Source organism: Palaemon carinicauda, chromosome 12 (genome assembly GCF_036898095.1).
Source record: "Palaemon carinicauda isolate YSFRI2023 chromosome 12, ASM3689809v2, whole genome shotgun sequence".
Classification (NCBI taxonomy): domain Eukaryota; kingdom Metazoa; phylum Arthropoda; class Malacostraca; order Decapoda; family Palaemonidae; genus Palaemon; species Palaemon carinicauda.
The window spans coordinates 131,291,131-131,312,742 of record NC_090736.1 but is presented as its reverse complement, the minus strand read 5'-3'; the positions used below and the strand labels follow the sequence as shown (position 1 = coordinate 131,312,742).

At 49.9% G+C, this 21,612-nt stretch overlaps 1 protein-coding gene across 1 annotated transcript in view; it reads right to left on the bottom strand.

The window, feature by feature from the left end:
* LOC137651285 (retinoblastoma-binding protein 5 homolog) overlaps nucleotides 1–21,612 on the bottom strand; it is a 202,150-nt gene that overhangs the window by 25,199 nt on the left and 155,339 nt on the right. The window contains exon 8 of the mRNA XM_068384554.1: nucleotides 7,612–7,824. Within this exon, the coding sequence (XP_068240655.1) occupies nucleotides 7,612–7,824 (213 nt within the window). The remainder of the gene's footprint in view (nucleotides 1–7,611; nucleotides 7,825–21,612) is intronic.

Here is a 21,612-nt window from a genome sequence, read left to right as displayed (position 1 = left end):
GCGTTCGCAAGCGGCAAGCAGTGAGGGACTGATGTTGTGAGACTTTCCATCGCCTAGGAGATTGGCGAGTCGCTGGTGAATGACAAGCCGATGGTGACTGGCAAGTGGGCAAACGGCAAGACATTGGAGAATGATGAATCTGCAATCGGCGAACCGTAGGTTAACAGTGAACCTCCAGGGAGAGGCAAGTTGTTCGTGAATGGCGAACCGTTGGCGAACAGCGATCAGCTGCTCGTTGATGAGGAACTGGGTGACAGGAAACAGCTGGCGAACCGCGAACAACAGATGGTTGGCGAGCAGTCGGCGAGAGGTGGACTTACGAATGCCGCAAGGCTGGTGAACGACAAGTCTGAAGAGTGTCTGTTGATACAGGTGAAGGTCGGGAACCTGATGGCGAGTGGTGAGACTGGCAAGAGTCATCAGACACAAAAGCAGAAGAATCACTTTTAGCCTTCTGTCATCACTCAAACCTTTCCTACTGGGAGGTAGACCACTCCCAGTATTCATCACAAGTATTATCGGCATCACAATGTTGACCTCTACAGGCGGGACACAAACGGTGATGATCTGTGTCAATTAATGACATAAATGTCTCGCAAGAGCAGCCCTCAGGTCCTGGGCAGGTCCGCATCGCTGGCAAAAAGTCGCACACAAACATTGAAAAATGACAAATTCGAAGATAATTTGTATTTTTCCTAACCATACAAACCTTAGCTATTTACATTGGGTTTACCTTTTAGCGCAGCTGAAATGGCGAGCCATTAGAATTTAACGAGGGTGTATTACCCCCTCGCTAGTTAGCGGGGGGGGGGGGGGGTAGGGGAGTGGTAGCAAGCTACCCCTCTCCCCCTCACACACCGGTGAAGCTCACTTTCACTTAAAGGTAGGACTTGTCTTGGGGGACAGGGCTGGCAGGCAAATATGTGTAAATAGCTAAAGTTTGTATGGTTAGGAAAAATACAAATTATCTTCGAATTTGTCATTTGTTCCGTAACCGAAATACAAACCACGCTATTTACATTGGATGACTTACCCCTTAGGTAGGGTGGAAAGTCCCCAGCCATACTGGCTTTGGCTTTACCCAGGAACTCAGAATCCGAGTGAGTCGCACTCGAGAAAAGGAGTCCTTGCACCTCACAAGTTCCTTGCTCCGGCCTACATAAGCTTGTGTGTGAAGGAAGAAGTGTGACCCGTCCTAGGCAGTTGACCTGGAGTTCCAGAAGGAACTCTGGGTTAGGACATTCCCAATACCACCTCGTCAGGGTATGGGGGACGCGACAGTATTGACTCAATACTCGGAACACAAGGAAGCATGGTTTACCTGCAGAGGTTCGAGGTCAGCTATGCAGAGACCAGGATGCTGCTTCCCAGTAGAGGGGATGATGAAGAAAGAAGTAAAGGCCAGCCATACTTCTTTCGTTCATGCAGACTAAAACCTGATAACAATGCCCTTAACCTTCTGCTACCTGTCCAAAAAGGAGCCCGAGGTTAGACCAGCTGTTGTGTAGCCACCACAGAGCGATAGAAAACGTATCGAAACTCCTGTGGGTCACGCCCTGCAGGAAGCGGGCTGCGAAGGTCATTAGACGCTTCCAGACTCCAGCTTGTAGCACCTGCGTCACAGAGTAGTATTACTCGAAGGCGAGGGACGTTGCGATGTATCCGACATCGTGCTGTAGGGCGACGTGACGGGGGAGGGTCTGGAGTCAGGTCGAGATGAATGTCCTTGAGTCCGAGCTGAAGAGGTATACTGGTAACTCTCCCCCGTGTCCTTCTTGTGCTCCCAAACCGGCTGCAACTGAGGACAAACTGCAGCTGTTCCCAAAGCTAACCTCTCGATTCCTTTACTGGCAAGAAGGAGAAGGGTTTGGGACATCAGATACAGAATGGTGACTCGAAATCTTGAAAGAATTGGACCGAAGGGCCGGGACCCCAAGATTCTGAGTCTAGCCAACAACTCAGGAGCGAACCTGAATGTTGCCTTCCCCCATTCCTTAGAAAGGGCGGAGTCGTACGAGACCAAGAAGATTGCTTACACACTGGCCGCGGCCAGAGTGAGCAGGAGGCCCAAGACGGAATACGATCAGAGGCCTGACGTAAAGGGTCTTGAGAAGATCTCTTAAGGGACTAAAAAGTCCGAGCCATGCTCCAAGTTGGAGGTCTCACTCCGACTAGGGCAGGGACGTTCGCAGCTTCGCATGAGCGAGGAAAGGTCCAGCGGGAAGGAAAAAATTATTCCTTTAAGCCAAGGGAAAGGCCGAGCGACAGGCTTCCTTGCCGATGGCGGAAAGGAGTTTCCTCCTGCCGAAAGGCAATAAGATCGTTATTGCTGGAGAAGAGGCCTCAAGGAAAGAGGTATATCTCCCACGACACCAACCACCAAAGACTCTCCACTTCGCCTGGAAGACCCCTGCGGATGACTATCGCAGATGACGCGACCTCCGTCCCGCGACTGTAGCGGGTTGTTTCTTCTTGAGGAGGAGGCGTAGTGTCTCCAGGCATGAAGCCGAAGCGACGCTCCGGCTCGTGAAAGATGTTGCAGTGTGGTTGTTTGAGTAGCCTGTGCCGTAGGAGAAGCTCTCCCGGGAGTTCCGTCAGGGGAAGCAGAGGGTCCGGAAACCGTTCCGCGCATAGTTCCAGTGCAGCTCTCAGGGCCATTGAAAGGTTGACAGACAACCTGGTCTTGTTGAGACCCATTCTCAACAGACAACAAAGGAGGGAAGACGCAGGCGTCGATGTTGTCCCACCATCACCGGAATGCATCTTGCCAGAGTCTCGGGGTCTGAGACTGGGGGGAAGAACATCGGAAGCTTGAGGTTCCAAGCTGTCGCGATCAGTTCCCCCAGACCAGGACTAGCTGGTTACTCAAGGCCAAAGAGCCCCCGGTACACTCTCTCTACGAGGCTCTGCTCAGATAGTCGGAGAGAACCTTCCTCTGCCTGGAATGAGAGAGCAGATGGTGGTATTGAGAGTATCTCAAATCATCTCGGTATCACAACTGCAAGATGCGAAGGAGTGAAAATGCGTCCCCTGCTGGCTAGAACACGCCAGAACCATGAAGTCGACGCGCACGGAGCGACTCGGCAGGAGCTGTAGGATCTGTAGAGGGGCCAGACTACAGTCCCTAAGCCTGCCTGAATGATGGAGAGGTATCCTTCAGGTCCTGACCATAGGCCTGGACCGGAACATGCCCCCCCCACCCCCCCCCTTTTCTTTGACGAGTCCGAGAGCAGCATCAAAAAGGTGGGGAAAGGACGAGAATATCCACTCCCATCAAGAGGTTCCATAGGTCAACACCCATTGCAGGTCTAATCGTTCCGCTGGCTCCATAGGGGCCAGAAAGTCCGGTTAATCGTTGCTTTGAAACCACCGGAACTTGGGCCGCCTCACAGGGAACTTATCCTGAGGCGACCGTTCGGAACTTTAGACGGGTCAATGAGGAAAAGAGAACTAGGAGACGTTCTAAGGTAGGGCTGAAAGCTCTGCTTGACAGAGAGCAGGTACTGCGACTCTCCTCAGCCTTGCCACAGTCAACTGAAGGGAAGGCTCGGAGGAGGTGGCCACAGAATCTGGCGTCCCCAGGCGGTCACCCATCCAAGTACCGACGTTGCTTAATCTCGCTGGACGGACGAGAAGCGGGGTTCCCAACGTGGTAAGGCCGTTGCCCCAATATCATGGCTAGATACTCCAGATGTTGAGGCAGAAGAAGAGAAGGCTCCTAGCAAAATACCATGAACCCCCACTCATGGTAAGCATCCGGAAGCCTGTCCCGGCGCTGAAGAAGGTCGAACCCGAGCCTACCGGAGTTGACCAGACCTCCAAAAGGCAAAGGAGGAGGAAGCCTGCACCTGAGCGGCCATGAGGAAAGCAGGGAGAGTTCTCTGGGGAAAAAACCTGCGATGCCACGGCGGGATGGCCACACTGCATCTTAAGCAGGAAATCTGTAGTCTAGGCTGAATTCCACGAGCTTCCTGGAAGATGGATGGAATGGAAACTGAAAGTACCCGTCCTTCAGATCCAGGGCCTAAGTAGTCCTGTCGCCTCGTTACCAGTCTGATCGATTCTGCTGTTCCACGCTGGACGAAGTTTGTTCGACAAACTTGATCAGGGCTGAGAGGTCGACTACGGAACTCCCGTCTCAGATACTTCCTTACAAGAAAGGATCGACGGGAGAAGCCGGGGTGAAGCCGTCAACGATCCTATGGAGGACCTTCTCCTAAGGCATGGTTCATTCTGCCCAAACGGGCAAACTCTTGCCGACCCTATGGCATAGAGGTTCAGAGAGACTGAATTCGCTGACAGAGACGGCAGGCGCGATATCCTTGGCTTATCACAGAGATCGTGCTGGAATGGGCATCGGGAAGCTGTCATCCGGATAAGTAACCTTAGGCATCCTCCCAGCGTGAAATCTGCAAGGGGGGGGGGTGCCAATCCTAGAGTTCGTGAACTCTGCCGCTCCCTCTAGGACTATGCCCCCCCGGGAGAGCCTCCCGTGTCATCTGTTCCTGACAGGAGGGAACTGCAATTGGACACCTTGTCTCAGTTGTCGTAGCCGGTCCGATAACTTAGGCCGACGTAGCTGAAAGAAAGAGGCGCTGGAGCCCTGCAGGGTCTGGAAGAAAGCGCCTTGGAGGAGTGAAAAAGGAAGTCGACTTCCTCCGCACAGCCGCTGTCTATGTCTCTGTCCTTGGGCACAAACAAAACTCCTCTCAAGGATGGAAGAGTGTCTGAGGTTGTCGACATCCACGGATGAAACACCCGAAAGGAAGTCCTCGGTCATTGCGTCCAGATGGTCCAACATCGAGCTTGCCCGCAAGTTCGATACTTGACGACGAAACGCCAAGGTGCTTGAGCCCGAGAGGAGGAAAGTACCCATGACCTTCCTGTAGCTTCCTTGAACAAAACCTGGGGTCGCAACCGAGGAGGGAAAGGACCTGGTAAGCCCCTTTCACGAGATGGAGAAGAGGAAGGGGTTAACCAGTCCCTCCTTGGCCAATAGAGAAATCTCGAACGGAAAGCCCCCCGCCAAAAAACCCTTCCAGGGAATGACGGGGAAGGGCTAACCCAGGTTCTGGAAAGAAGAATGTTGCTCAGACCTCCCTGAAGATTCTTCTTATTCTTGCATGTGCCATGCTCTGCGTTTACGGGGTGAGGCCACGTTCTGGAAATACGCTCCAGAAGACTCGCCAGGCTGGCCATGCTGCGAAACCCCAATGGGAATCGCGGTCGCAATCGCCCTGGCGCTCGCGCGATGGTAAATCAATGATTTGCGCGTGGGCGAACGTGGAAGCGCCCATGCGCGGGCATGCAGGAACGCAAAGGAAAGTGAGCGAAGGAGCGCAGAAAGAGGGCGAGCGTGGTAAGAAGGGCGAGAGCTGGTGGTCGGCGAGCGATAACCCATAGGCGAGCAATGGATACTGCAAGAATTAAGCCGACGTTCGCGCGAAGAAACACCGTCGGCACGCGCGAAGAAACACCGTCGGCACGCGCGACGGAACACCGTCGGCTCGCGCGACGGAACACTGTCGGTCCGCGCAACGGAACCCCGTCGGTCCGCGCGTGGGCGAACATTGGAGAGCATGTGCGCGGTCGCGCATGAGCGTAGGTGTGCAGGCACGTGGGCGTGCGGTCGCACGGGCACGTGGGCGTGCGGCCGCGCGGGCACGTGGGCGTGCGGCCGCGCAGGCACGTGGGGGCGCGGGTGAGCGCAGGCGGTCGGGAGACCAATGACGCGTAGGCGGGCGATGGTGCGTTGACGAGCGATGGCGCGTTCTGGCGAGCGATAGCCCGTAGGAGAGTGAAGGCGCGTTGGCAAGTGATGGCGCGTCGGCAAGCGCCGGCGCGTTGGCAAGCGATGGCGCGTCGGCGCGTTGGAGAGCGGTGGTGCGTTAACAAAACGCTAGCGCGCAGGTGAAGAATCGCGCGGGCGCGTAGGCGATTGCCAACGCGAGAGACTAGTGATGGTTAGCGCACATCGCGCTAACAGAAGGCGCGCAGGTGCATCAGGAAGGTGAGCGCTGAAGCAAGCTGTTAATCAGGCGATCCTAGACGGTCCGAAAACTGTTGGCGCCCAATGGTGCGTGGCAAAGAAGGGCGCGCAGATGTGCGCTGGCGATTGAAGAAAGCTGGCGCACAGAAGGACAGAAGTAAAGGTGAGCGCTGGCGAGCAGGAGGAAGATCTACGGCAAAACTCAGCTACCGGAGATCGTGGTCCACAACAGGCGAGCGCTAGATCGCTACTGATGGTGTTCAGGGGAACTGACACGCGTGGCAGGTCAATGGCGATCGTTGACGCGTAGGCGATCGCTGACGAGCAGGTGAACGTTGTCGCGTCTAAGGTCGCTGGCGAGCTGGTGATCGCTGACGAGCAGAAGGCAACCCGTGGAAGCCTGCGCGTAGAAGAAGAGTCCTTGACCCACACCTGAACTGAAGTTCTAGATCGCGAGGGCGAACGTGGGCGCACAGGGCGCGTAACAGGAACCAACAGGAACAGCAGAGATGATCATCATGAGAGCGCTGACGAACAGGAGAGCGCTGGCGAACAGGAGAGCGCTGGTGAACAGCAGGAGAGCGCCTTTGCGCTAACACTGAGCAGGAGAGAACATAGCAGAAGGGCGCGCAGGGGAACCCTGACACGCAAGGGAAGAACCCCCATGGGAGGCAACCCTTTGGCCCCGAAGGGATCGTTGTCTGTCGGGAGACTGATGTCTGTCGGAAGACCGTTGTCTGTCCGCCGGGAGACTGATGTCCGTCGGAAGACCGTTGTCCGTCGGGAAGACCGTTGCCCGTCGGAAGACGAGGTCAAACTGCTGTCCATCTGCACCCTGCCGAGGGCTCCACGGAGATATTGTACACTACACACACATCTCTGAAAAGGAAACTTACTGATTTCTATACTCAAATATATATACAAACATGAAAAAATGTTTACATGAATATTGAGTAAAAGAAAAGTAAGTGATTAAGTAAAGACAAAACAAACAATGGCTACCATGCGAGGGCAAAGACAGAGACGTGTGTCCCAGTCCGAGCCAAAGGTGAAAGTGAGCTTCACCGGTGTGTGAGGGGGGGGAGGGGTAGCTAGCTACCACTCCCCTACCCGCCCCCCCGCTAACTAGCGCGGGGGTAATACACCCTCGTTAAATTCTAATGGCTCGCCATTTCAGCTGCGCTAAAAGGTAAACCCAATGTAAATAACGTGGTTTGTATTTCGGTTACGGAACAAATAAAATAAAAAAAGATTAACAACGGCTATCAAAAATTTGGTGAGGGGAAGAGCGGTAACAACCATTCTCCACCCGAGCCAAAAGCACAGTACGTAACAAACATAGGTGTGCGAGTGAGAGGGGTAGCTATTAACCTCCCCCCGCCCGCTAACTAGCGGATGAGTGATTAACCCTCGCCAAAAATGTAATGGCTCATATTTCAGCGTCGCCCAAAGTAATACCCCTATAAATAGCGTTGGTTTGTATTTCAGTTACGGAATAAACTAGAAGTGTTTGATACTGTATTGAGGACATAATACTGTACTAAGCTAAAAATTACACAGCTTCAAGGAATGATAGCATAACTAATTATTCCGTAAAAAGCATCTTACACAAAATTGGTTACCTCAACATCCTCTTCTCTTTTCTCCTGGCTGAGTTCGACACTTTTGTCTTCGTCACTCTGATCAAATTCTGATTCCCTTTCCTCGTACTCCACATTTTCATCAAGTTCTTTGAAGTCAGGAGCAAAAGCTGACCAATTCTCAACTTGATTTTGGGACCAAACTGATACCACTCCAGAACTAATTGATGCCATTATTGGTCGGACTGGATGCCACTGTAAAAACCATTATGATAACTTCTAAAGAAATAAAAACAACAATGAAGGAAAACTAAAACATGAAGCTCATGTCTATCTTCTGGAAAAGGAATAAATATTTTTCTAGCCTAATACTATTCTTTGACAAAGACCTTAGCAACTAACCAAATTATTTCTATGAACCTCCCCTGATGTTTATATTACTTTTTCTCCAGAAACTCTGTTTAATCATCATTATCCCCCTAAAATAAAAAAAAAAGGAAATTGATATTTTCCCATTTTCATTCCCTTCAAAGGTAATAGGTTGGCCAGGGCACCAGCCACCCGTTGAGATACTACCGCTAGAGAGTAATGGGGTCCTTTGATTGGCCAGACAGTACTACATTGGATCCTTCTCTCTGGTTATGGTTCCTTTTTCCCTTTGTCTACACATACACACACCCAATAGTCTGGCCTATTTTTCACATATTCTCTGCACTGTAATTATTCAGTGGCTACTTTACTCTTGATAAGGGTAGAAGAGACTCTTTAGCTATGGTAAGCGGCTCTTCTAGGAGAAGGACACTCCGAAATCAGACCATTCTTCTCTAGTCTTGGGTAGTGCCATAACCTCTGTACCATGGTCTCCCACTATCTTGGGTTAGAGTTCTCTTGCTTGAGGGTACACTCGGGCACACTATTCTATCTTATTTCTTTTCCTCTTGTTTTGTTAATGTTTTTCATAGTTTATATAGGAGATATTTATTTTAATGTTGGTACTGTTCTTAGAATATTTTTTTGTTTCCTTTCCTCACTGGGCTGTTTTCCCTGTTGGAACCCCTGGGCTTATAGCATCCTGCTTTTCCAACTAGGATTGCAGTTTAGCCAGTAACAATAATAACAACTAAGTAAAGGAAGCAACAATTTAGGGATAAATGGTAACTTATGTGCCAGTGTCTCGTCTTTTACTTTAGTTTCTCAGTCGTCTCAGTGGTGATCAGACCTCTCCAGATTGTTTGTTTATTACTGCACTTGACCCCATCATTTTGCCTCATAAATGAAAATCTTTCAATTCAGGTTTGGCAAGTTGGTAATCAAATAGGGAGTGTTCATGAATCACTTACCTTACCAGGTTGTATAGGTGTTAATCAAATTCTATTTGGCTTCCCTTCTGGATTTGTTAGCATTATATTAAATTCTTGCATAGGAAAAACCCCATGCTTTAATTAAATCAAGACATACTTCTTTGAGATTGTGATGCGTTTATTGCATTTTAAGTTGTCCTCCCAGCTGACTTTGTTAGGTTTTTTTCACAGGGAAAGCATTGTGATTAAGGAGTCTCCGAGCATAACTTTGTAAACAGAATAACTGACTGACATTAGATTTCCAAAATGGCTGAGGAGAGCAAGGCAAGATAATGATGAGCCGAGAGATTAGTTTTCTTTGGCAGAGTAGGTAACGATATGATATGCCAAGACTCTCTTATCCGTCAAGTTTGTAATGAGTTTATAGATCTTGACTTAGTGTTCCTTCAGTAAGGATTCTGAATGTTCACTGCACCTTACAAAGTTGAGTTCCTTTCGGAGAGTCTCAAATTCTTTAATTGCTTTAGATCCTTCTGCAGCTAAAACCTAGCTGGTTTGCAGCCATAGTGGTTAGACAGCTAGATTGTGAGGCAAAAGATCGAAACAGTAAGATGGATCCATATATCCCTCCTCTAGCTAAAGTAAGCGCCCTTAAGCAACATTGCTTTCATTTTGGGAGATGGCATTTCATATTGTAGATGCTCTTAAATTTCTATTTAACTGTACTGTATCTTTACAAATATTTTTGTTGTTAGTGATGTATCAGCTAAAGCTGGGCAATTATATCACATTCTGGATGACAGTGAGTTTCCATTCACTTGCAAGCTTGGTCAATAGCTCATCAGAGGTTTACTATAGTTGTGTACCTCCAATTCTTTGCTTATCCCTTATGTGCTAAGATGTAAGTCTAGACATTTTAGTATTCCTCTAATGAAATGAGTGCTCTTTACTTCTTATCATTACCACTGTTTGCCAAAGTTTGGAAGGTGTTCAACAAGTTCAGGATTTCTGCAAACAGGAGGATGAAACTAATAACTCCTCTCGAGCTACAAAGGGAATGGTTCAAAGATCTGTGCCCCATGTTGTCAGCATGTCCAAGATGATTGCTGTACAAAGTCAGTCTGCTCAAACAACCTTTTTCAATGGCGATTCATCCAAATTCATTCATGGTACATCTAACCTCACAGAGACTATGCACCGTGTCATAAAAAAGAAGGGGTTTCTAAAACCCCCTAGCCATTCTATAGTAGGTTCTAAAAGACAGAGTACAAATTTTTCATATCATAGACAATGGAATGATTATTTTGACTGGTGGAAAGATAAGTCTGTCGATGACCAGGACTAGTTTGGATATTGTTAAAATTCCTATGGTTCTTTTATATAGTAAGAAATTTTCAATTTCAGCCATTAAGGGATAAAGATCCATGCTTAATTCTATGTTCAATGATCTGCGATTAGATCTGTCTGTTTTATCATCAACAGTATTATCATTATTGTTATTGTAATTGCTAGTCCCCTCTGATGGTCCAGCACTTTGCTGCAGTAGAGGGGCTGAGTGTCTCAATGATGGGCTGGGCAATGGCGGTGGGGTAGTTTATCCACCCTGGCAGGCTCAACCATACCGCTAAGGCCAGTTCTGAGAGACCAGACCAAGACTGGACCCCTATAGGCCTTCTCCTTTATTTTAAGATAGGCAAAGGCTAGGAGAAGGAAAACTCCAAAATCAAACCAAACAAGACCCCAACGGTGGAGCTTCCCAGCGCCGGCGGAAGAGGGCAATGCCTGTCGGGCAGGCAACAAGGCGGGCCTCGACATAACAAGAATCCAGCAGCCCGATGCAACCAACATCGGAGAAGCCGCCTGTCTCATATGTCTTGCGCCGCGGTGAAAACGATGTGGGCCAAGTGTGTGTGCGTGGCCGTTGCAAAGCCACGACCACCCAAAACAATATACCCAGCTACTGGCATTCTGTCGTTTCCTCCACCCTTCTTCATCTCTTTCTCACCATCATCATCATCATCATCACCACCACCAAGACCTGAGGCGACAGCACCGTGGGTGAAGGGGGCAGGCCTGGATAGCTGGAAGCCCTTAGCCCACGACTGCACTCAGGCGGCGAGTCTAAGATTCAGTCGCTCTCTGGTGACGGTGCCGTGACACCAGAGTTCGGCAGCTTGACCCATGACGGGGCTGGCCTATTGAGGACACCGCAGCCCACCCCACATGGGGAGGCCCCTAGAAAAGGTGGGGTAAACATCGGACACGGCAAACCTGTCTGGTCAGCTCACCGCGGCTGGCGGACATCCCACTAATGCGGTCGAAACAACAAGAAAAAAATGTTAACCTTAGGTGCGTGGAACATCCGCACCCTCCAAGACGTGACGAACACCAACCGCCCGGAACGACGTACAGCCCTCGTCTGCAAGGAGCTAGCCCGCTTCAATGTTGATGTGGCGGCTTTTAGCGAGACCAGACTACCCGAAGAGGGCAACATCAGGGAAGCTGGAACAGGCTACACCATCTTCTGGAAAGGCAAGGCCCTAGAGGAGCCTCGCATCCACGGTGTCGGCTTCGCCATCCGTTCCCAGCTAGTGCAGCAACACAACCTCGCTCCCAAGGCCATCAGTGAACGCCTGATGACTGTCCGCATCCCCATCATGCGGGACAGACACCTCACCCTGATCTCTGTCTACGCCCCGACTATGACCTCAATCGATGATGACAAAGCTGCCTTCTACACCCAGCTCGACCACACCATCCAGGCAGTGCCCGCCAATGACAAGCTCGTTGTGCTTGGCGACTTTAATGCCCGTGTAGGCAAAGACCATCACCTGTGGGAGGGAATCATCGGCCGCCATGGCATTGGAAATTGCAACGCCAATGGCCAACTCTTACTGGGTCTGTGTGCAGAACACCAACTTGTGGTAACCAACACCATCTTCCAGTTACCAAAGCGACAAAAGACCACATGGAGACACCCACGGTCTAAACACTGGCACACCCTGGACTCCGTCCTGACCAGAGTCAGAGACCGAGGAGACGTCCGCATCACCCGATCCATGCCCGGAGCGGACGACTGCTGGACGGACCACAGACTCCTCATCTCCCGACTCTCCGTGACGACCCTACGACCACCCAGAAGGGCACCTGACAGCGTACCACACCAACGCTTTGATTGTAGTAAGCTCCGCAACCCACAGGTGGCACAGAACTACAAGGAGGCCTGCGAACAACACCTCGCAGACCCCGTGGGTCAGGCCACTGTTGAGCACCACTGGACCACCCTCAGAAACGCCATGGCACGTGCCGCGGAAGAAACATTAGGCTACACCACCAAGAAACGGCAGGATTGGTTTGATGAGAATGATGCTACCATCTCTCTTCTCATTGAAACCAAACGACAAGCACGCCTGACTTTGGAAAACCAACCAATAGCAGCTAACAAATGTGCTCACAAGGGGGCTGAAGCTGGTTGCCAAAGAGGGATCCGTGAGGCCCAGAACACCTGGTGGCAAAGAAAAGCTGCAGAAATACAGAGTTTCCCTGACCAACGTGACCTGCGCAGCTTCTATGCAGCAACAAAGGAAATATTCAGTCCCACACGGTCATCAGTGGACAGCCTGAAGGACGCGGATGGGGCCACGACCATCACCGACAGCGAGGGCATCCTGGCCAGGTGGAGGTCTCACTTTGAGAACCTCCTCAATGACCAAGCAGACACCCCAGACGATCTCCTGCGAATGGCCCCGCAGCATCCCGTCCATCACTGGATGGCACTACCGCCCTCCATCCATGACTTCAACAAGGACCTGCAGCGCATGAAGCCCGGCAAAGCCCCAGGGCCAGACAACATCCCGTTGGAGCTCCTCACTCACGGTGGCCCCGGTTTGAGGAACCGTTTGATACTCCTTATACTGAAAATATGGGAGACCAAGACCCTCCCCAGTGACTTCCGCGATGCAAACATCATTACCATCTTCAAGAAGGGAGACAGGGAGAACTGTAACAACTACCGGGGAATATCACTACTAAGCATCGCGAGTAAGATTTTCGCTCGGATTCTCCTTGACCGCCTCCTTATTCTCGCAGAAGACGTCCTGCCAGAGTCCCAGTGCGGCTTTCGACCTTCCCGCGGGACCATAGACATGATCTTCTGTGCGCGACAACTACAAGAGAAGAGCCTCGAACAATAACAGCCCATAATGTTCATCTTCTGGGATTTGAAAAAGGCCTTCGACAAAGTACCTCGACCTGCCATGTGGGCTGTCCTCAAAAGATATGGCTGCCCACCCGATTTTGTCAAGCTGGTGCGTGCCCTCCATGACGGAATGGTTGGGAGAGTCTGCCACCAGAACTCTCTTTCAGACCCATTACCCATCAACGGCGGCCTGAAGCAGGGCTGTGTTCTGGCCCCAACGTGTTTCTCGCTATACACCGCAGCAATGCTCAACGAGATTCCCCCAGACACACCCTCAGTCGACCTACGTTTCCGCATGGATGGAGGCGCTTTCAACCTCGCTAGACTCCGCGCCAGAACCAAGACCACCTTGTGTGCAGTGCGAGAACTGCAGTATGCTGACGACAATGCAACCCCAGGTCAGACGGCAGAGGACCTGCAGTCGTTAGCTGATGCATACAACTCTGCCTACGAACGTTTTGGGATGCAAGTCAACACAGACAAAACCAAGACCCTCGTCCAACATCCACCAGGACTGATGCTCCCAAACTTCAATAACACAGTGAATGACCAACCGTTAGAACAGGTGGACCAGTTCTCCTACCTAGGGAGCATCCTAACATCAGCTCCCACAAGCAAAAATGACGTGGAGAACAGGCTCAGGGCAGCCCACTCAGCCTTTGGCCGACTCAACTGCCGCGTATTTAACAACCACGCACTGACAATGACCACCAAAATAATGGTGTTCAGGGCAGTAGTCCTCTCCACGCTCCTGTATGCATGTGAAACATGGACGCTATATAGAAGCGATCTTAAAAACCTAGAACGCTTCCAACCAATGAAACTGAGGCAGATCTTGAAAATCCCCTGGGAGAGCCACACCACCAACACTGAAGTCTTAGAATGTGCCTCGCTAACCAGCGTGGAGGCCACCATCATCCACCACCGCCTCCGCTGGATAGGACACGTGCATAGGATGGATCATCTAGGCTCCGAAAGAAAATATTCTACGGAGAACTGACCCAGGGCACCAGACCACGAGGAGCCCCGAAAATGCGCTATAAAGATCAACTAAAGCGCACCCTGGCTCTAACTGACATCGATCCTTCCTCATGGGAAGAAACAGCCAGGGACAGGAAAACCTGTAGGAGTACAGTACAGCATAGCACCATGGACTTCGAGGAGAGGAGACAAAATGAGGAGGTTAGGAGGAGAAGAAGGAGAGAGCGATTAGAACAGCCCCGCCCACCACCTACCCTCCCTTGTGAACACTGTCCGCGACTCTTCCACCACAGACTAGGACTTAACAGCCACATCAGACATAAGCTCCCACCCCACAGATAGGAGGCTGATGGCTAACGACAAAACCCAATACTCGGCCATGAGTGGGCGCCGCCGACGACAAATTGCTAGTAAGTTACAAACCTATTTGGAAAAGCAGGATAATATAAGTCCAAGGACTCCAACAGTGAAAAATATCCCAGTGAGGAGAGGGAAAGAGGAAATAAAAAATCTAAAAGACAAGTAATGACAATTAAAATAAACTATTTTAAGAAGAACACCATTAAAATAAATCTTTAATACATAAACCACAAAAATAAAAAAAAACAAGAAGAGAAATAAGATAAAATAGTGTGCCAACGTGTACCCTCAAGCAAGAGAACTCTACCTTAGGACAGTGGAAGAGCATGGTACAGAGGCTATGGTACAACCCAAGACTAGAGAACAATGGTTTGATTTTGGAGAGTACTTCTCCTAGAAGAGCTGATACCATAACTAAATCTGGAATTTGAATGGGATTTTAAAGTATTTAAAAAAATCTAAATTTTAAACAGCGGACATCTTTCTCTTAAAGATCTTACAGCTAAATACACAAGTGGACAACAAACATTGTCTGTCAAGGTAACCATTGAGGAACACGAGATGATTTTGTCTCTTGTCTTCCTTCAGAGCCAAAAATTATTTTAAGGCCAAGAGTTTGCCTCAATTTTTTCACACACCTCCAAAAATGGAGGAAAGCATTTCAGCAGAAAACCGCTTCCCTTACGAGCCATTCAGTATTATTTGGAGAAAAAATGTTATTTTTATTAATAAAATAAATTTTTGAATATACTTACCCGATAATCATGTAGCTGTCAACTCCGTTGCCCGACAGAATTCTATGGAGGGATACGCCAGCTATCACAATACTAGAAGGGGGTGTACTTACCAGCGCCACCTGTGGCCAGGTACTCAATCATTTGTTGTTGACACCTCCTCAATTATTCCTCGGTCCACTGGTTCTCTCTGGGGAGGAAAGGGAGGGTCGATTAAATCATGATTATCGGGTAAGTATATTCAAAAATTTATTTTATTAATAAAAATAACATTTTTCAATATTAAACTTACCCGATAATCATGTAGCTGATTCACACCCAGGGAGGTGGGTGAAAACCAGTGTACATGATTAAAGGATAGCTAAGTATCCCAAATTTCATATAACAGTTATCTCAAATAACAATGAAATAATAAGTACCTGGTAAGGAAGTCGAATATAACCGTTACTCTGCCTTTTATTTAAAGTTCGTCTTCCTTACTGAGCGCAGCGTTCCTCTTGGAGGCTGAATCAACCCAAAGGTGCCAAAGTACAAGGGGTTGCAACCCTACTAAAGGACCTCTACCAAACCTTTAACCCAGGCGCTTCTCAAGAATGAATAGACCACCCGCCAAATCCAAGGATGCGGAAGGCTTCTTAGCCTACCGTAACAACCATAAAAACAACAATAAAAGTATTCAAGAGAAAGGTTAAAAAGGTTATGGGATTAAGGGAATGTAGTGGCTGAGCCCTCACCTACTACTGCACTCGCTGCTACGAATGGTCCCAGGGTGTAGCAGTTCTCGTAAAGAGACTGGACATCTTTCAGATAAAATGATGCAAACACTGACTTGCTCCTCCAATAGGTTGCATCCATAATGCTCTGCAGAGAACGGTTTTTATTAAAGGCCAACGAAGTAGCTACAGCTCTTACTTCGTGGGTCCTTACCTTCAGCAATGCAAGGTCTTCCTCCTTTAAGTGAGAGTGTGCCTCTCTGATCAGAAGCCTTATATAGTATGAAAGCCCATTCTTGGACATGGGTCTCGAGGGTTTCTTGATGGCACACCATAAGGCTTCTGACTGTCCTCGAATAGGTTTAGACCTCTTCAGATAATATTTGAGAGCTCTGACAGGGCAAAGAACTCTCTCTAGTTCGTTACCTACCATGTTGGAGAGGCTAGGTATTTCGAACGATCTAGGCCAAGGACGTGAAGGAAGCTCGTTCTTTGCTAGGAATCCAAGCTGAAAAGAACATGTAGCAGATTCGGTTGTGAAACCAATGTTCTTGCTGAAGGCATGAACCTCACTGACTCTCTTAGCTGTTGCAAGGCAAACGAGAAAAGCAGTCTTGAGGGTAAGATCCTTGAAGGAAGCTGACTGGAGAGGTTCGAACCTAGATGTCATAAGGAACCTTAAGACTACGTCTAGATTCCAGCCTGGAGTGGAAAGACGACGTTCTTTAGACGTCTCAAAAGACTTGAGAATGTCTTGAAGGTCCTTGTTGGAAGACAGGTCCAAACCCCTGTGGCGGAGAACTGAGGCCAACATGCTCCTATACCCTTTAATCGTAGGTGTTGAAAGGGATCTCTCATTCCTAAGATGAAGAAGGAAGTCAGCTATTTGGATCACAGAGGTATTGGTAGAGGATATTGAATTGGCTCTACACCAGCTACGGAAGACTTCCCACTTAGACTGGTAGACTCTACGAGTGGAAATTCTTCTAGCTCTGGCAATCGCACTGGCTGCCTCCTTCGAAAAGCCTCTAGCTCTAGCGAATCTTTCGACAGTCTGAAGGCAGTCAGTCGAAGAGCGTGGAGGTTTGGGTGCAACCTGTCTACGTGTGGTTGACGTAGAAGGTCCACTCTTAGAGGTAGAGTCCTGGGGAAGTCGACTAGCCATTGAAGTACCTCTGTGTACCATTCTCTTGCAGGCCAAAGGGGAGCAACCAGCGTCAGCCGTGTCCCTTCGTGCGAGACGAATTTCTGCAGAACTTTGTTTATGATCTTGAACGGAGGGAATGCGTACAGGTCGAGATGGGACCAGTTCAGAAGAAATGCATCCACATGAACCGCTGCAGGGTCTGGAACAGGGGAACAATAAAGCGGAAGTCTCTTGGTGATGGAGGTGGCAAACAGATCTATGGTAGGTTGACCCCACAAGGTCCAAAGTCTGTTGCACACACTCTTGTGGAGGGTCCATTCCGTGGGAATGACCTGATTCCTCCTGCTGAGGCGATCCGCTGAAACATTCATATCGCCCTGGATGAACCTCGTGACCAGTGTGAGGTTTAGACCTCTTGACCAAATGAGGAGGTCCCTTGCGATCTCGTAAAGGCTCCTCGAGTGGGTCCCTCCTTGCTTGGAGATGTAAGCCAAGGCTGTGGTGTTGTCTGAATTCACCTCCACCACTTTGCCTAGCAGGAGGGACTTGAAGTTCAACAGGGCAAGATGAACTGCTAACAGTTCCTTGCAGTTGATGTGGAGTAATCCTTGTTCCTTGTTCCATACTCCTGAGCATTCCCGTCCGTCCAAGGTCGCACCCCAGCCCGAGTCCGATGCATCCGAGAAGAGATGAAGGTGGGGGGTCTGGATGGCCAATGAAAGACCCTCCTTGAGAAGGAGATTGTGCTTCCACCACAGGAGAGTGGTCTTCATCTCTTGGTTGATAGGGATAGAGACTGCTTCTAGAGTCGAGCCCTTGTCCCAATGAGCCGCAAGATGGAATTGAAGAGGGCGGAGGTGGAGTCTCCCTAGCTCGACAAACAGGGCCAGTGATGAGAGGGTCCCTGTGAGACTCATCCACTGTCTCACTGAGCAATTGCTCCTCTTCAGCATGCTCATGATGCACTCTAGGGCTTGGTTTATCCTGGGGGCCGATGGAAAAGCCCGAAAATCCCGACTCTGAATCTCCATTCCCAGGTACACAATGGATTGGGAGGGAATGAGTTGAGATTTCTCTATATTGACTAATAGACCTAGGTCTCTGATTAGATCTAAAGTCCAAGAGAGGTTCTCCAGACAACGACGACTCGTGGAGGCTCTCAACAGCCAGTCGTCTAGATAGAGGGAGGCTCTGATGTTCGACAAGTGCAGGAATTTCGCTACATTCCTCATCAGATGAGTAAAGACCATAGGAGCTGTGCTTAGGCCAAAACACAGGGCTTGGAACTGATAGACAACCTTTCCGAAAACGAATCTCAGGAAAGGTTGGGAGTCTGGATGAATGGGAACGTGAAAGTATGCATCTTTCAAGTCCAACGAGACCATCCAGTCCTCCTGTCTGACCGCTGCTAAGACCGACTTGGTCGTCTCCATTGTGAACGTCTGCTTGGTGACATACTCGTTGAGAGAGCTGACGTACAGCACCGGTCTCCAACCTCCTGTCTTCTTGGCCACAAGAAAGAGACGGTTGTAGAAGCCCGGGGATTGATGGTCCCGGACTATAACCACTGCCTTCTTCTCCACAAGTAGCGACACTTCCTGTTGTAATGCTAGCCTCTTGTCCTCTTCTTTGTAGTTGGGAGAGAGGTTGATGGGCGATGTGGTCAGAGGCGGTTTGAGGCAGAATGGAATCCTGTAACCGTACCTCAGCCAACTGACAGACTGTGCGTCTGCACCTCTCTTCTCCCAGGCTCGCCAGAAGATCTTGAGTCTGGCTCCTACTGTTGTCTGGAGAATCTGAGAGTCAGTTCTTTCCCTTAGATGTCCTGGGTCCTTTCCTAGACTTGCTCCTGTGAGAGTCTGGACGGGAGCTTCCTCGGCTGGGGGCTCTACCACGAAAGGGCGGTATGAACCTCGTAGCCGGGGTATCAGCAACTGGGGAGCGATAAGTCTTGGGGACAGAGGTGGTAACCTTAGACTTACGAGCCGATGAGGCTACAAGATCGTGCGTGTCCTTCTGTATCAGGGCAGCCGACAAGTCCTTAACTAGCTCCTCGGGAAAGAGGAACTTTGAGAGTGGAGCAAAAAGGAGTTGTGACCGTTGGCACGGTGTAATGCTGGCTGAGAGGAAGGTACACAGTTGTTCCCTTTTCTTCAACACCCCTGATACAAATAACGACGCTAGCTCACCCGATCCATCTCTGATGGCCTTATCCATGCAGGACATAATAAGCATGGCAGAATCTTTGTCCGCAGGAGAGGTTTTCTTGCTGAGGGCTCCCAGGCACCAGTCGAGAAAGTTGAACATTTCGAAAGCTCTGAACAACCCTTTCAGAAGATGATCCAGGTCTGAGAAGGTCCAACAAACCTTCGAGCGTCTCATCGCAGTCCTCCTAGGCGAGTCCACCAGACTTGAGAAGTCAGCCTGGGCAGAGGCAGGTACTCCCAAGCCTGGTGCTTCCCCTGTGGCATACCAAACGCAACCTTTCGAAGCGAGCTTCGTTGGAGGGAACATGAAGGAAGTCTTGCCAAGATGTTGTTTAGACTGAAGCCACTCCCCTAAGATCCTTAAAGCCCTCTTGGAGGATCTAGCTAGGACAAGCTTCGTATAGTTGGACTTAGTTTGTTGAACGCCCAGCGAAAACTCAGATGGAGGAGAGCGGGGAATAGCAGAGACGAAGTGGTCTGGGTAAATCTCCCTGAGAAAAGTCAAGACCTTTCTAAAATCAATAGACAATGGAGAAAGCTTAGACTCCTCCACGTCTGATGAGGGATCAAGGTGTGCCTCCTCATCATCCGACACTTCATCAGCAGAGGGTAGCGAAGCAATAGGACCAGAATGCTGAACCGCAGAGTCAGAACGGGTAGGAACAATAACAGAGGTTTCCTCATCTTGAGGGAAAACCTGAGGCTCAGACTGCATAGGCTGAACAACAGACGAAGCAGAAGGCAGGCGCATGGGTGAAGGAGGTTGACTCCTAGCAAGAGTTGAACCCAAGGATTGCACAAGCTGAGCGGAGGACGGAGGCGGAGTAGTCCGTTCCTGTTCCTGTGAGATGAGTGGAGCATGAAGAGGTTGAGGCTGCGCAGAACAAGGTAAAGTTCTCGCAAGCTGAGGCTCCTGAGGCGCAAGTCCAGGGTGTAGAGGAGCTTGCCTAGAGGAGGGTTGAGCTCGCTGCAGCGATGGTTGAGCAGACAGACTCACGGAGGGGAGAGGTTGTTGTACCCCAACCGAGAGTTGCACCACAGGTGGAGCAGCAAGAGGAGGAGGAGGAAGAGTGGAATAACTCTCCTGATCCCCAAGCAAGGGTTGCCTTAAAGAAGGCTGAGGCTGAACAACACTGTGAACAGCAAACTCCGAAAGTGGCTCAACATCGTACGCCTGGCAGATGGTGCTGCGACCAGGCGGAGCAGGTGCAGGCTGGGCGAGCACAGGCGGAGCGAGAACAGGTGGAGGGAGTGTAGGCGGAGGAGGAGGAGCAACACTCTCAGCCCGACACTCACGCATCAAGTCCGAAAGCTGAGCTTGCATGGACTGAAGCAGGGTCCACTTGGGGTCGGCAGAAACGATAACAGACTGAGGTAAAGTCACAGTCGGGCTCTGTATAGGCAGAACCTTACTCCTCTTGGGCGGAGTACAGTCGACCGATGATTGAGGCGAGTCGGAGCTGAGCCAATGACTACAACCTGGCTGAGCACTCGCTGACTGAACTCTACGTTTAAGCGGTCTCGAGACCTGAGACCAACGTTTCTTCCCTGCACGTTGATCAGCGGACGAGAAGACGGGCTCAATCGTCTGCAGGTGGGAGTGACGGTCTAAGGAAGACACGCCCGCAACCACCGAGGATAATTCTGTGCGCCTAACAAGGCCTGTCGAACCCTTAAGCCCTTCGACATTGCTTCTCCCCTGGGCATGGGAGCTTGCAAGAGGTCCCGGACTGGGAGGACGACTGGCTCGCACAGAAAAATCCTCACGCACCACACTGGCACCACTAGCACTTGGCACTGCACAGACACTAGCACTCGTCACAGCACTGGCACTATTTCCACCCACTGCACTCTTGACCTTTAGTTCTTTAACCTCGGCCATCAGAGACTTATGGTCACTTACCACTGATTCTACTTTATCTCCTAAAGCCTGAATAGCACGCAAAACAGTTGACATATCAGGCGGAGGGCACACAGTAGGTTCGGGGGTAGCCACTACAGGGGTAGGAAAAGGTAGGGGATCATGAGGTGAGGAAAACATAGAAGAGTGAGAAGAACTTCTCCTAACTCTACCTCTCTCTAATTTAGATGAATATTTTAAAAGACGGACAAAATCCAATTCCGAAAGTCCGGCGCACTCCTCACATCGATTTTCTAATAGACAGGGCCTGTCCCTACAGTCAGAACAAGCGGTGTGAGGATCTACCGAGGCTTTCGGAATACGCCTATTGCAAGACCTAAATCGCCTATGGGAGGGAGCTTGCGAAACGTCAGACATCTTGTTTCAAAGAGTTAGTCAAAGGGTGATCCAAAAACAAGCAAAAATTCATTAACCGTTAACCAGTATTTATATAAAAGCTATCTAGCTAATATAAAAAAGATTCCAGTAATGCGACAGCCGT